General features: G+C 42.6%; 1 protein-coding gene across 1 annotated transcript in view; it reads left to right on the forward strand.

The window, feature by feature from the left end:
- Positions 1-9,857: 9,857 nt before the first annotated feature.
- The window catches only part of DDC (dopa decarboxylase), a 163,272-nt gene continuing 156,608 nt past the window's right edge, over positions 9,858-16,521 (forward strand). The window contains exons 1-2 of the mRNA XM_082259855.1: positions 9,858-10,070; positions 15,272-15,385. Of these exons, the coding sequence (XP_082115981.1) occupies positions 9,870-10,070; positions 15,272-15,385 (315 nt within the window). The 5' untranslated portion in view covers positions 9,858-9,869. The remainder of the gene's footprint in view (positions 10,071-15,271; positions 15,386-16,521) is intronic.

Here is a 16,521-nt window from a genome sequence, read left to right on the forward strand (position 1 = left end):
GCTTCGGCACTGTGCGACTTTAACTGACAATTGTGCGGTCATGCAATGTGGTACCCAAACGAAATTTACGTCCTTTTTTTCCCACAAACAGAGCTTTCTTTTGGTGGTATTTGATCACCTCTGCGCTTTTTATTTTTTGCGATATTAATAAAAAAAGAGCGAAAATTTTGCAAAAAAATGACATTTTCAACTTTGTCTTTTAAAAAATATCCAATATACTCAATTTATGTCATTTTTTTTGGCCAAAATATATTTAGCTACATGTCTTTGACAAAAAAAATTCAATGAGCGTATTTTTATTGGTTTGCGCAAAAGTTATAGCGTCTACAAACTATGGTGTAAATACTGAAATTTTACGCAGCTTTAATTTCTGACTGCCTATCTCAATTCATGAAGTGCTAAAATGGCAGGGCAGTACAAGACCCCCCCAAATTACCACTTTTTGGAAAGTAGACATCCTATGGAATGTTCTGAGAGGCATGTTGAGCTCATTGAATATTTAATTTTTTTGTCACAGGTGTTTGAAAAATGAATAAAAAAAAAATTTTTTTTTTTAACACAAAGTTGTCACTAAAAGATTAATTTCTCACACATGCCATGGGTATATGTGTAATTACACCCCAAAATATATTCTGCTGCTTCTCCTGAGTACAGGGATACCACATATGTGAGACTTTTTGGGAGCCTAGCTGTGTACGGGACCCCGAAAATCAATCTCCATCTTTAGGTTTTCTAATGGCGTAAATTTTTGATTTTACTCCTCACTACCCAACACTGTGACAGGGAAGTGAAGGGGTTAAACTGGGGGAGATCAAGGTGTTAAACCTTTATAGAGGATAGATGGCGGGTGGCCTAAACCTATTCGGGCCTAGTGCAAGCGCAAATTAGGGTCACCAGTGACACTAAATACAGTGATCAGTAGTTATCTGATATACTGTATATATTAGTGCACTGTTTTATATGGAGTGAAGGGGTTAACTGGGGAAGATCAAGCGGTTAAAAGTTTATTAGGGAATAGGTGGCGGGTGCCCTAACCCTATATGGGCTTAGCGCAAGTGCAAATTAGGGTCACTAGTGACACTAAATACAGTGATCAGTATTTACCTATATACTGTATTTAGTGCACAGAGTAATAGGTAGTGAAGGGGTTAACTGGGGCTGATCAAGGGGTAAAAACTTTATTAGGGGATAGGTGGCGGGTACCCTAACCCTAGTTGGGCCTAACGCAGGCGCAAACTACGCTCACAAGTGACACTTATACAGTGATCAGTAAAATATCTGTATACCACTGTATATAGTGTTCACTGTGAGGGGTTTGGGGGTGATCAGGGGGTGATCAGAGGTGATGAAGGGGTTAAATGTGCCTATGTGAGGTGTGTCAGTATAGTGTTGGTGGAAACTCACGTTTTTAGTGTGTCTCTGTCTCTCTCCTGGAACCGAAAGGACTTCAGGAGGGACAGTGACATCACTTCCCCTGTCTGTGTTTACATTACACAGACAGGGGACAGATTGCCATTGGTGGGGACCGATCTACAGACACTGACCAAAAATCATCGGTCAGTATCTGGTGATTGATCGGTTCCCTACCGAATGCCATTGGTATCGGGACCCGCGGCGCGCGGGAGCGCGCTCTGGAGCCGCGATCGCGCATGACGTTAATACTACGTGGCTGAGCGGTATCGTGCCGCACTGCCGCAGTAGTATTACCGCATGCAGTCCTAAAGTGGTTAAGCAACAGACAGCATGGATTCATGAAAGACAGAAGTTGTCATCAAATCTGATTTATTTTAATAAAGAGGTAGGTAAAACCTTAGATACAGGGGTGGATGTGGATGTAGTATATTTGGATTTTGCAAAAGCGTTTGACACAGTTCCCCACACACGGCTAATGTGTAAGGTAAAGTGACCAGCGTACATGCCCCCTTCAATGCAGTGACCAGCGTACATGCCCCCTTCAATACAGTGACCAGCGTACATGCCCCCTTTAATGCAGTGACCAGCATACATGCCCCCTTCAATGCAGAGACCAGCGTGCGTGCCCCCTTCAATGCAGTGACCAGCGTACATGCCCCCTTTAATGCAGTGACCAGCGTACATGCCCCCTTCAATGCAGAGACCAGCGTACATGCCCCCTTCAATGCAGAGACCAGCGTACATGCCCCCTTCAATGCAGGGACCAGCGTACATACCCCCTTCAATGCAATGACCAGCGTACGTGCCCCCTTCAATGCAGAGACCAGCGTGTGTGCCCCCTTCAATGCAGTGCGGCCCCGAGACCAGTGCACTTACCTGGATCAGCAGCGGCGGCGGCTTCTCTTCAGTCCACTGGCGCATCTCCTTGAGTCCTCCCGCTCCCGCCTCCTCCTCGGCCAATGGCATGGGGTTTGCCTTGCGGCCAATCAGGAATCAGGTATTAGACCCGCTCCCTGATTGGCCAGGAGGAGGATCCGTGTGACAATAGCGAATTTCCATTCGCTATTGACACACAATGGGTTGGCTCGGGGCGCACTGCTCTGCGCCCCGGGTCCACCCTTTGCTGAAGCCTATTAGAGCCTCTGGCTCTAATCAGGTGATGCAAAAAAAAAGCCCCATTGAACTCCATGCGTCCGGTGCCCCGCATGCAGATTAGGGGGCCGGATGCATGGATAGGGGGGGCGGCGCCCCTGTGCCCCCAACACACCGGCCGCCACTGAATTTGAATGGTCTAAGGGTATCAGTGGTGTACACCAGGGTTAAGTGTTGAGTCCGTTACTTTTTAATATATTAATAAATGATATACAGTCTGGGATTAAAAGTACCATTTCAGTCTTTGCAGATGACACCAAGCTATGCACTGGAAGAGCATCCTTACAGATGTCTTCAACTTACAAGCCAATCTCAATGCACTGTTTAAAGTGGTAGTAACAGTGGCTAGTTAAAAAAAAAAAAACACCTGTAAGGCTATTGCATAATGTGCTAGTATGCAGCGCATACTAGCACTTTACAAAATACTTACCTTGGAATTAAGCCTTCCAGCGGCATGCTGGTGATTAAATACATGTACCACCAAAAGAAAGATTTATTTGTGTAAAACAAATTATAAAAATGTAATATGGGTACAGTGTGGCATGACCACGCAATTGTCATTTAAAGTGTGATGCTGCTGAAAGCTGAAAATTGGCCTGGGCAAGAAGGGGGTAAAAGTATCCAGTAGACAAGTGGTTAAGGTCTGCTCAATCAGTCAGCCCCTTTTAGGTACCTTAAAACATATGCAATGGAAATGTTTAATTTATTAAAAATAATCCCTTGTCCTGAGGTTTCTTTGTGTCTGTGAGCCTGTTAGTTGTGGTACAGTAATTAGGAATATTATTTGGGTATAAGGACTATTATATGTGCAGTCTATATAGCAGCTAGGCACAAATTCTGTTGCATAATCTCTTTAGGCCCCTCCCACTCTTAGCTAAAATCTGTCCATGCATACTGATCGCTGCGATGTGCTACACACGCCGCAGACCTTATTTTTCTGTTTCATCCCAGGGTGCACCAGGCTTTCATCATCCTAGTCATGCTCACATTTTGTCACTCTGTCTAGTACTCACGTCAAAGAACACACCTGACCTAAAAGGCCTTTTACCTCCCACTCACAGTCCTCTTCAGACTGTAACAAGAGTCACAGTGACTACAGCTGGTTAAACTACCTCAAACTGGAGCTTTAGACCCATGAAGGGCCCTCAGCAGTAGCTGCTCCCATGCCCTGTTTTTCAGGGCTCCTTCACACCTGGCACTTATTTTAGCAATAACTCCACCCATGACATCATTACAGGAAGAGGTTGGCTAAAAGGGGACCAAACCTCCAATTACATAATTCCCAATTAGCACACTATTTTGGGACAGAGTCAGCCACTAGGACTATCTAACCTAACCTGCTAACAGGCTTATATGTTCAACTACCCATGTAATGCATGTAATGATTCATCTATTTAAAGCGTGAAGTGACCTATTCTACCTTGAGGTCCATTATTTTTGGTTAGGCTAGGTTCATACATGCTGCAGCCGCGGCTCACAGCAGGGAGCCCGGTGTGTCCCCGATCAACGAATCAGGAGCAAATCCGGTCCCAATTTCTGCCTGAACTCTCACCTGATTCGGAGCCAAAGACACACAGGGCCCTTTCCAAATGCTGACTGCAGCTGCCCCTGATGAGTGTGAACCGGGTCCATCAAGAGCCAGTCACACAGCTGGTCCTATCATGCAAATGGGATGCGGAGAAAACTGCATCCAATGAGCAATAAGTGTGAACCCCGCCTAAGGCCCCTTTCACACTATCCGTCCGTCAGACGGATTCCGTTTTTCTCAGCGGGGGATCGAGCTGCCGATCCCCCGCTGAGCAGGAGGATGACAGCTGTGTCTCCGTGCTGTGTGCGGAGACACAGCTGTCAGTTCCCCATGCATCTCTATGGGGGAAATCAGATCCGTTCTCATCCGATCCCATCCGATCCGATCCGCTGGACGGTTGGAAAATATCGTTTCCATCCGTCCAGATTTGTCGGATCGGATCGCATCGGATGTCAGCGGACATGTCTCCGCTGAAATCCGATCCCCCATAGAGATGCATGGGGGGACCGTTCAGATCCGCCAAAAAAATGGACAGGCGGATCTGAACGGCCGCCTGTGTTCTTAACAACTGATGAGTCTTTAGAATGTAATAAAAAATTTGTGGCAAAATAAAAAAATCATGACATAAACAGTGTGGGGTTCCCCCAGGTCCATACCAGACCCTTTAGGCCTAGTACGGATTTGGAGGGGACCCCTCCACGCCAAAAATGGTTAAAAAAATGGTGTGCCCCCCCCCCCCAATCCATACTAGACCCTTATCAGAGCATGGAGCCCGGCAGGTCAGGAAAAGGAGAGGATGAGCGAGCCCCCCCCCTGAACCATACCAGGCTGCATGCCCTCAACAGGCCCTATGTTGATGAAGACAAGGGCCTCTTCCCCACAACCCAGGCTGGTTATTGTGGGGGTCTGCGGGCAGGGTGCTTATCGAAATCTGGAAGCCCCCTTTAAGAGAAAGGATCCCCGAATCCCGCCCCCCCCCCACCCCAATGGAATAGATATGGGGTACTCATTCCCCTCAAAAAGCAGTAAAGTGTTAAAAAAGACGGTTTTTGACACGTCCTTTATTAAAAATAAAAAATGTCCCCCGTCGTAGCTCCAATGTGCCTTCTTTCTCTAATACCGATGTCTTCTTCATCCGATAGTTTCTTCTCCCCCTGGTGCAGTCTACTCCCCCTGGTGCAGTCTTCTCCCCCTGGTGCTGTCTTCTCCTTGAGCTGTCTTCTCCTTGAGCTGTCTTCTCATTGTGCTGTCTTTTTCTTGTGCTGTCTTCTTCCTCGCTGCCGCTTACCCGCTAAAAACTAAAAAAAAAGCTGAACTTCTTGGGGTGTGGACATCTGATCACATCACCCAGAGAACCTGCCCCTTGTGGCGACACATAACATTTTTTATTCGGTTTCTTTTAATACTTCACTGCTTTTGGGGTGAATGGGTAGGAATACAAAGTACCTCATACTCATTTACATAGGGGGGGCCAGAATCCGGGGGCCCCCTGCCCGCAGACCCCCACAACCACCGGCCAGGGTTGTGGGGAAGAGGCCCTTGTCCCCATCAACATGGTGGCAAGGAGCTTTGGGGCAGGGGTAGAGTCACCCAGCTCGGACCCGACGCCATTTTTTTTTGCAATTCTTTGTATTTTGCCGGCCATTTTTAACCCCGCTGACAGCTTGGAATTTTTTGGTAGTTAAGGACGTGGCAGCCGGCTTCCCGCCCTTCTCCTTAGCAGTCAGCAATGTACAGCGTTTTTAAGGACTAACAACTACAGAGTTTTTAAGAACTAGGAAGGTTTTACCCCCTTAATGACCAGGCCATTTTTTGCAATACGGCACTGCGTTATTTTAACTGACAATAGCGCGATCGTGCGACGCTATACCCAAATTGATGTCCTTTTTTTCCCACAAATAGAACTGTCTTTTGGTGGTATTTGATCACCTCTGCGGTTTTTATTTTTTGACCTATAAACAAAAAAAAAAGCGACAATTCTGGAAAAAAAAAAAACAATATTTTTTTTCTTTCTGCTATAAAACATTCCCAATAAAAAAAATGTAAAAACAAAATTTCTCATCAATTTAGGCCAATATGTATTCTGCCACATATTCTTGGTAAAAAAAAATCCCAATAAGTGTATATTGATTGGTTTGCGCAAAAGTTATCGCGTTTACAAACTATGGGATAGGTTTATGTAAATTTTATTTATTTTTTTTACTAGTAATGGTGGCGATCAATGCTTTTTAGCGGGACTGCGACATTGCGGCGGACAGATCGGACACTTAAAGCGGAGTTCCACCCTGGGAATACTTTTTTTAATAAAAATACCCCCGGGACAGTCAGGGCTAGTACATTCCACAATGGCTAGCCTCTGATCTGTCCCGGGTTGCACTTACCTTTTAGGAGAAATACTTACCTTGAAAAAGTATTGTCCAGCGCTGCCATCTCAGGTGTGGGCAGCTTGAAGCCAGCGCAATCCTCTTCTGCGTCCTCTTCCGTCTTCTTTGGTCCCACGATGCACTGCACCGGCCCCGCCGTCACTTCCGGTGCGCGCGCAGCGGAACTGACTTCGGGGCCGGTGCAGGCGCATTGATTCCTGTTCAGCTCCCAGGAATCATTGCAAAGCCAGGAAGTGACGATGGGCCGCGGCCGCCGAGGGGAGGAAGAAGGAAGTAAGGTAAGTATATTTTCTTCTATACAAGGTAAGTAAAAAAAAAAAAAAAAAAAATTGCGATTATCCATTTGTTTTGCAGGTGACCCGGAGCGAGAAGATGGAGGTAAGTATAAATTTAGGGTGGAACTCCACTTTAACAGACACTTTTGAGGGAACCAGTGACACTAATACTGTAATCAGTGCTAAAAATATGCACTGTTACTGTACTAATGACACTGGTGGGAAGGGGTTAACACCAGGGGCGCTCAAAGGGTTAAAAGTGTCCCTAGGGGATGCTTTCTAACTGTGTGGGGTATTGACTCACTGGATGAACACAGAGACCTGAATAGGAGGAACACAGGATCCCGGTGTTCATCTCTGATAGAACAGCGGTCTGCCTTGTTTACATCGGTGTCTCCATGGAGAGCGATCACGGGTGGCCAGCGGACATTGCGTCCACAAGACTCCCCCTCTGTCCAATCGGCAGCGCGCATGCGCCCCCACTATCTGTTACACGAAGCGTCATACAGGTACAACATTTTGCGTAGTAGAGCCGAACTGCCACAGTAAAACTACGGCGGCTGGTCGGCAAGTGGTTAAAGAGAAAAAGAAAAGCAAAATTCAGGAAAACTGCATGAAAAAACAAGGGTTTAAAAATGCAAAATGAACTGCAAACGTTCTTGAAAAATGCATCAAGCGCATCAGCATAGATGTGAACCTAGACTTAGTTTGGAACTCTAGTACTTTATTCCATGTCTTGCATTTCTTGCCGACTGCTCACCGCAGATATACTGGGGCAGGATGGTTTGGCTGCGCGAATCGCCGTACCTGTAAGGCGATCCGCGGGAACACCCCCTTAGCCAGCGGGGAAGCTGACTCACGGGGCCGGCACCCGCGATCACTCCCCGTGAAAAGAGAACGACGGTCTGCTGTTATAATCCTCCTATTTAGGATCACAGGTCTCTGTGTTGATTCCATAAGCCCATCCCCCTCACAGTTAGAAAACACCCCCTAGGCATACACCTAACCCTTTGATCGGCCCTGAGTTTACCCCTTCCCTGCCAATGGCATTATTACAGTAACGGTGCATATTTTTAGAACTGATTACTGTAGTAATGTCACTGGTCCCCCCAAAAATGTAAAAAATGCCAGTTAGGGGTCCAATCTGTCCGCCACAATGTCGCAGTCCCACTAAAAACCGCTGGTCGCCACCATTACAAAAAAAAAAATTACATAAATATTTCCCCTAGATTGTAGACTTGACAACTTTTGTGCAAACCAATCAAAATACGCTTATTGGGATTTTTTTTACCAAAAATATGTTGCAGAATACAAATTGGCCTAAAATGATGAAAAAACTGTCGCTCTTTTTTTGTTTATAGCGCAAAAAATTAAAATCACACAGGTGAAAAAAAGGACATCAATTTTATTTGTGTACAGCGTCGCACGACCGCACAATTGTCCGTTAAAGTAATGCAGTGCCGGGTTGCAAAAAAATGGCCTGATCATTAAGAGGTAAAACCTTCCAGTCCAGAAGTGGTTAAAGTACCCTAGAAGGAAAGACTTTATGTTATTGAAGCTGAATTTTAGCTAAAGCTGATAGAGTAGGGAAGGGTTAGAGCCTTTGTCAGATTTTTATTGATAACTGTGTCCTTGTTGGGAAGATCTCCAATGGGGACACAGACAAAAATACTTTTAGTTAAGAGAGAAGGGTTAGAACATGTTTATTTATTTACTTATTTTTTTTATTGCTGTCCTTGCCTTTCTGTCCCTATGATAAACGCTCACCGCATTTTCCTTGTACAAGCATCACACGGATAGGTGAGAGAGGATCTTCTTAACCGGTTGCCGACCGCCGCACGACTATATACTGCGGCGGTCAGCCCCGGCCAGGCAGAGTGACGTATCGGTACGTCACTCGCCTGTCACTGACTTGCGAGCCTATCGCGGGCGGGCGCGCGCCCGCCGAGGCGCGCGCCCACCACGGCTCGTTCACAGACAAGTCAGTGCGTGTGACCGGCGGACTCGATGTCTGCCAGTCACACTGCGATCGCTCCTGTGAAGGGAGAAAGACAGAGCAGCTTGTGTAAACAAGCTGCCTGTCAGTTCTCCCTGTGCAAAAGTGAAGATCTGTCCGTTCTACTATGTAGAACGGTTGATCTTTGCTTTTACACCAATAGGAATGTCCCTACACAGTTAGAATCACGCCCCTAGGACACACTTAACCCCTCCCTGTCCAATAAAGTTAACCCCTTCCCTGCCAGTGTCATTTTTGCAGTAACAGTGCATATGTATAGCACTGATTACTGCAGTAATGTCACTGGTACCCCCAAAAGTGTCAAAAATGTCAGTCAAGGGTCCGATCTGTCCGCCGCAATGTCGCAGTACCGAAAAAAAATCGCAGATCGCCGCCATTACGCGTTAAAAAAAAAAACACCAAAAATGACAAAAATCTTTCCCTTTGTTAGTAAACGCGATAACTTTTGCGCAAACCAATCAAAATACGCTTTTTGCGATTTTTTTTTTACCAAACATAGGTAGCATAAAACAAATTGGCCGAAAAATGTTAAAAAATTTTGATTTTTACTTTTTTTTTTGGGGAATTTCATATAAAAAAATGTGAAAAATATTGTTATTTTTGCAAAATTTACGCTCTTTTTTTGTTTATAGCGCGTGATCAAAAAATCGCACAGGTGATCAAATACCACCAAAAGAAAGCTCTGTTTGTGGGAAAAAAAGGACGTCAAATTCGTTTAGGTACAGCGTCGCACGACCGCGCAATTGTCCGTTAAAGTCACGCAGTAAAAAATCGCAGCCAAATCCTCCGGGGGTTAAGTGGTTAATGGGGTCACTGGCTGAAATAACTTTTTTTCACACTACCCAAAAATACAATTTTCTGGAGTTAGGCTTTAACCTATTTTGTCTATTTTAATACAATGGGAATGTTCTCGATAAAAACTTGCAAAAACTGTATCAAAGAGTCAACAACAATATCAGGTGGAATGTTTTTTTTTTATTCCCATTTGGATATTATCTACTGTAGTACAATGTATGAGAGAACAACATGTTCTTCAATTTTTGACATTGTATTTATTATGTTTTGTCTACATTGATTACATGTGTAGAGAATATATCAAGATGAACTCTTCAGAATTCAGGAAAAGAGGAAGAGAAATGGTGGATTACATAGCTGACTACATGGAGCAGATTGAATCGAGGCAAGTTTTTCCAAGCGTGGAACCTGGATATCTAAGGCCACTGATTCCTGATTCAGCTCCCGAAGAAGGAGAGACATTTGATGAGATTATGAAAGATGTTGAAAGAGTGGTCATGCCTGGGGTAAGTGATGACCTAAAGAATCATATCATCTACTGACCACATACACACAGACACACACATGTCTTTATTATTTTTTCTGTCATGCTCTACATTATCCACAAACCCCTGATGCCTTATTTGGCTCCAGTTTGAGGGTTTCCTTTAGACAAGAACTTATCTGGCCCATAAGCCTACTGCTCTTTTTAGTGATCTAGCCCAGAGAGGAAATAACACTACAGTGAACAACTTCTTCTTTGGTTTAAATGACAGCCAGGATAGAAGTACAGGAACTCTCATTACGGTCCAGAACTGTTATCTGATAGCTAAAATGCACATGCTTGTCCCAGATTAGTGACTCACCAAGTTGTAAAAGCATAGAAGAACAAAGCCATAAAAAAGACCAAGTAGTCCATCAAGTCTGCCCCATTTTCTTTTAAATTTATACATTTTTTTTCTACTTTTTTGTCTGAGTATAGATCTATGTTTGTCCCAAGCATGTTTAAATCCACTTACTGTTGACTGACTCACTACCTCTGCTGGAAGTTTATTCCCAGCATTAACTACCCTTTCGGTAAAATAATACTTTCTACGATACGTTTTGAAGAGTTCTATTCACTTTTCCCACTGACTGGTCACACTGTTTGCTCATTTTGCAATCATCTGAAGCCTTCTGTGTGTAGCAGCTGCCCCAGAAACCCCCTAATACTTACCTGAGCCCCATCTCTATCCAGCGATGTCCACAAGTCCCTCATCTGCTGGAGACTCTCTGAGACAACGCAGGGGATGGCTGAGACACCGCAGCGGTGCCATTGGCTCCCGCTGCTATCAATCAAAGTCAGTTAGCCAATGTGGAGAGAGAGGGGGTGAGGCTTAACAGCAGCTCCATGTCTGAATGGACACAGGAACCCGAGAAGAGGAGGATCCGGGCTGCCCTGTGCAAAACCACTGCACAGGAGGTAAGTAACAAGACAAGAAAGGGTTCCCCCTAGGGGTGGGACTTTAGGGGCAATCACACTTCCAAAAAAAAAGTAAAATTAAATCATTTATTTATAGCAAGATAAAATCGATCAAAAAGATCAAACAATATACAATTATACAACATTTACAAAAGTGTAATGCATGGATGAAAAACCATGTGTGAAACATTAGTGTTACATATACTGTGGGGTATATGATGAGAAAGATGAGGAAATCCTCCAAGCTGACGCGTTTCAGGCGAGTGTGCCTTTCTTCAGGGGTCTACAGATGGAGAACATTGATTTCCAAATGAATATGAAGGTGCGACAAGAGAGTCGCAACAGATAAAATCAAGAAGACTGATGGGAGATCTGCTGTGGAAGATGGTGTGTGTAGACGGAGATGGGCTGCCGAGGGATGTCGTCACAGTGTGTTCATCCAGAAAGGGCAATGTTGGGATCAAACTTTGCTGCTGCTACGGGCTGCACAAGGATCTGGACACCTCTGACACCATCACCCAGGTCCAGCACTTGGACCACAGACCTGGATATCTCCTGACATCCGCACCCAGATCCAGCACCCGGGGCAATACTTGGATACCTCTCGGTTCCCTCACTCAGTACCGGCATTTGGGCCATCTCATCCCTAATTACTCTAGGGAGGACCATTGATACCCCCATTGCCCTTTCTGGATAAACACACTGCGACTTGGTGATCTCACTACAATAATACAAAGACCCTCCTTTTGGAATATTACAACAAAACCTTTGGAGCTTATTTTCCAACAGCCCACCAGCACTCATCTGGCATACTTTAGAAGGGACGCCACAGTTACCTACATTTTTTGGCATCCTCGCTGAAACTCCTTGAGGGGAAGACATCCCTTGGCAGCCCATCTCCGTCTACACACACCATCTTCCACAGCAGATCTCCCATCAGTCTTCTTGATTTTATCTATTGCGACTCTCTTGTCGCACCTTCATATTCATTTGGAAATCAATGTTTTCCATCTGTAGACCGCTGAAGAAAGGCACACTTGCCTGAAATGCACAGTATATGTAACACTTACGTTTCACACATGGTTTTTCATCCATGCATTACACTTTTGTAAATGTTGTATAATTGTATATTGTTTGATCTTTTTGATCGATTTTATCTTGCTATAAATAAATTATTTAATTTTACTTTTTTTTGAAAGTGTGATTGCCGCTAAAGTCCCACCCCTAGGGGGAACCCTTTCTTGTCTTGTTACAGTTTTTTGGGATGTTGGCAACCCACTTCCAGGGTTTCCTATAACTGGGGACACACTACTAGAGGAGGTAAGTATAACATGTTTGTTATTTAAAAAAAAAAAAAAAAAAAACGAGACGTTACAATCACTTTAAAGTATATCTAAAACCTAAAGCAAAAATGTAATATATCACTAAATGGCAGTTATTACTGTAGATGTGTAGCCTACTTTAGTTTTTCAGGCTTTGTTTCATTCATTTTCAGCTAGTAATACTGCTATTACCGTGTTTCCTGCCCATTGGTGGTTTCTCCAATGTATCTATTGAAAGAGCCATGGTATCCGCCCATGGCTGCCTTTGTCTATTTTCAATACATGTGGAGTGATGAGGCTAGTAAAAAAGTAAGGAAAGGAAGGGGTATGGCGCTGCCTGAATTAATAGTTGAATGGTGGTATAAAAAGATATGTGTCACAAATCAAAATAAAAATAAAATAATACAAATCTTATCCAAACAATTAAACATAGGGTACAAATAAATAAATATCAAGGCAATGTAAATCAATATGATATATACAGGCAAATCAAGATAAAGTGACTGGTGCCGCAAAGTGTAAACACACAGGATTATGATAAATAATGGTGAAAACTAGGTGAGTAAAAATATAAAAAATAAATCAAGATTTTTTGACACTAAATATAAATATCCAGTGAATGGGTGAGTAGATCAATGAATGTGGATGAAATAAAAAGGTGACCCTGACAAGGACTTATATATGATCACAATAAATAAAGTTTCCCTGTGCACAAGTATAAATATAATAAAACAATAATGTGCAATAAATATATGGTGACTGTATATTGGTGACAGGAACAGTCCATATATAAGATGCAACCCAGGTGGTAGATCTTCAAAAGGTGTTGACAGTGGTGACCCCATGGTGGTGACGCTGCTGAGGACGTCAAATGACGAAACGCGTACAGTGCCGTCACATCATTTCTGTTTCCGGCTTCAGGAGGAACGCATTGCGTTCCAGAGACTTGTAAATTGCGTTTTCTGTTCTGTGATACTGTGAGTACCCTATTTTTTGCATCTTTTAATAAACATTGCCATACAATATTACACGATTGCTGCCCTTTCTTATTACATACGGGTATACCACTTACCCCAACGCTCTGAGGAATCCCTGGAGTACTTGGTATAGGATCTCTATGTGGACCCAGGCACCCAGTCTTAGGAGATCCTACAGGATATCCATGTCCACCTTATAGAAACCCTAGAGGGCCCCCAGGATACCCATTCGGGATTACCAGGTCCATACACCAAGGCCAGGATCCATCAGAGGGATCAGCCTATTCATATACATACCTGCTCTATACCCCTGTGTGGGGTGGGTATTTCTGGTGAATGTGCTACTTACCTGAGGGATCACGAGCACCCCACCACTCTACCCACGACGGGGTCATCACCATTTGAAGATCTACCACCTGGGTTGCATGTTATATATGGACTGTTCCTATCACCAATATAAAGTGACCATATATTTATTGCACATTATTGTTTTATTATATTTATACTTGTGCACAGGGACACTTTATTTATTGTGATCATATATTAGTCCTTGTCAGAGTCATCTTTTTATTTCATCCACATTCATTGATCTACTCACCCATTCACTGGATATTTAAATTTAGTGTAAAAAAATCTCGATTTATTTTTTATATTTTTACTCTCCAAGTTTTCACCATTATTTATCATAATCCTGTGTGTTTACACTTTGCGGCACCTGTCACTTTATCTTGATTTGCCTGTATATATCATAGTGATTTACATTGCCTTGATATTTAATTATTTGTACCCTCACTCTATATTTAATTGTTTGGATAAGATTTGTATTAGTTTATTTTTATTTTTATTTGTAAAACATATCTTTATATACCACCATTCAACTATTCATTCAGGCAATGCCATACCCCTTCCTTTCCTTACTTTTTTACTGGTTTCATATAACTTCAGTTATATTTGAGGGAGGCTGCAGCCTACCATATTCCTATCCATTTCCTTAGCACGGAGTACACCCTTTTTTCTGATGAGGTTAGTAGTTTACACAAGAAAGATAAAATTGTTTTTGCTTCTGGTTCATCCTAATGGAAGTGAAAAAGACATTGCCTTTTGGCAAAATTAACAGGTATTTTCTCTACTTGCTAAAAGCGTGCTTAGCTTAATAAATTAAAACGAAGGCAGCCAAGACATCTAAGGATTGAGAAGTTGCAATATATTTCATTTTTGATTTTAGGTTCAGCTATGCTTTAAAAATATGTAGATACAAATAATTTTTCCATTCCTGTGAAGGTGATAAAGACAATGAACAGTGGATTACTCTTTTTTCACTGGGTTTTTTTTTTAATTAATGGTAATAAACCTTGCTACAATATGAATGTACAGTAACTGTTCAGTATGTTATTGTTCATCCTTTCATATGGCAAAGGAGAGCATTGGAGACCACCAAAATCTTGAAGGTTGCCCACCGCTGATGTAGACATAAGAGATGGCAGAATATATTTTAAAGGTTGTACCTTGTCTCATGTGGTTTGATTTACTGTATTTGTCACCACCTGGTTTTCCTGTCACCTCCTCCTATGTTCACCTTCTGGACTTTTTCAGTTCCTCTCCCATCCTATGGAACTCCCTACCCCAAACTGTCTGATTATCTCCTACTCGGTTTGCTTTTAGACAATCCCAAAAAACCCTCCTCTTTGGAGAAGCCTATCCTGCCCTTACCTAACAACTGTACTTTGATTTTTTTCTATCAGCTCATCCCCCAGTTATTGCCTTTTGTATCACTTGACCCTCCCTCCTATATTGTAAGCTCTAACGAGCAGGGCCCTCTGATTCCTCCTGTATTGAATTGCATTAAAAGATGTACTGTCTGCCCTCATGTTGTAAAGCGCTGTGCAAACTGTTGGCGCTATATAAATACTGTATATTAATATTTTTTCAGAAATTATTTTTATTCTAAACATTTTTTTATTTCTTAGGTAACACATTGGCACAGTCCTTTCTTTTTTGCGTATTTTCCCACTGCCAGTTCATATCCAGCCATGCTTGCTGATATGTTGTGTGGAGCTATTGGATGCATTGGCTTTACTTGGGTAAGTTTTAAGAACGTTGCCTTTCATGTGACATGTGGCTTGGCAATATTTTTATATTGCTTTTACACACTTTTCCTGTTTTTGCATAATTTGTTCATTTCTTACTTTTTATGTTTATTCCTGGTGTATCAGGTCTAATAGAAAGCAGCACAGAATTAATGTATTGCCAAGTTATATGAATTAAAGTTGAAATCTGGGATAAGATAAAATTGCCTAAACACAAGAGGCATGCGTATTCTTGCTTGAATCTTGATGTTCTGTGTGTATTTCTTCCAGATCCATGCAATTATTTAGCATGAAACATTTCCTTTGTACAGGAGCTGGCTCTCATTAAGACATGTTACCTCTGATTTATCTCCTTGTAGGGTGACTAGTCCTGTATTCTCCCCCTATAAGTTCCTGCAGGCAGAAACAGGCATTTGGTGCACACAAAGTAGAATGTTATTCGTTGTGGCTTTTGAGGAATACATTTAAATGAGAGTGTTTGTGCCCAGAGGTCCACCTTAAATAAATAAATGATTATTATTTTGTAAAGTATTGGCTATTGGCACAAATAGAAATGACTTGGCATATAAGGCAAACGTAGCCAAAAAAAAAATTCTGTTTCAAGGAATGAAGTACAAAAGGAGAATGTGTCTAGCACTAGACCATACAATAGCAGAGTAGTTGTTCTGAGGGGTTTTCCTCCGTGACCTTTTCTTTTATCCTCTAGTGGCAGTTAGAGTAAGAGCCCTTTCACACTGAGGCGCTTCTAAACTGCCCATAAAAAGCTGAGCGCTTTTCAGGCTCTTTTTTGGCTTTTTCGTGCGCTTTTTAAAGGACAAGTGACTCAAAAACTTCTCCAAATACCATTTTGAGGCACTTTTGAAGCGCTTTTCGGTTGCTTTTTTAGGCACTTGGTGTTATGATACACATCGCAAAAATAGGTATACTAGAAGGTGTTCAAGATGTGCAAAATATGTGAAATATCTATGAAGTGATCCAATATTGCACCATCAATCCTAAATACATAAATGAATCAATAGTACATAAATAAATACTCATGCAAAATAGTGCTGGTGCTTCAATATTCAATGATTAGTGCAATAAATCAGACTAAAGTGAAAAGCAGTGCTAATTCTCCATAATATACAGCA

Source organism: Pelophylax lessonae (assembly GCF_965119305.1).
Source record: "Pelophylax lessonae genome assembly, chromosome: 5".
Classification (NCBI taxonomy): Eukaryota; Metazoa; Chordata; class Amphibia; order Anura; family Ranidae; genus Pelophylax; species Pelophylax lessonae.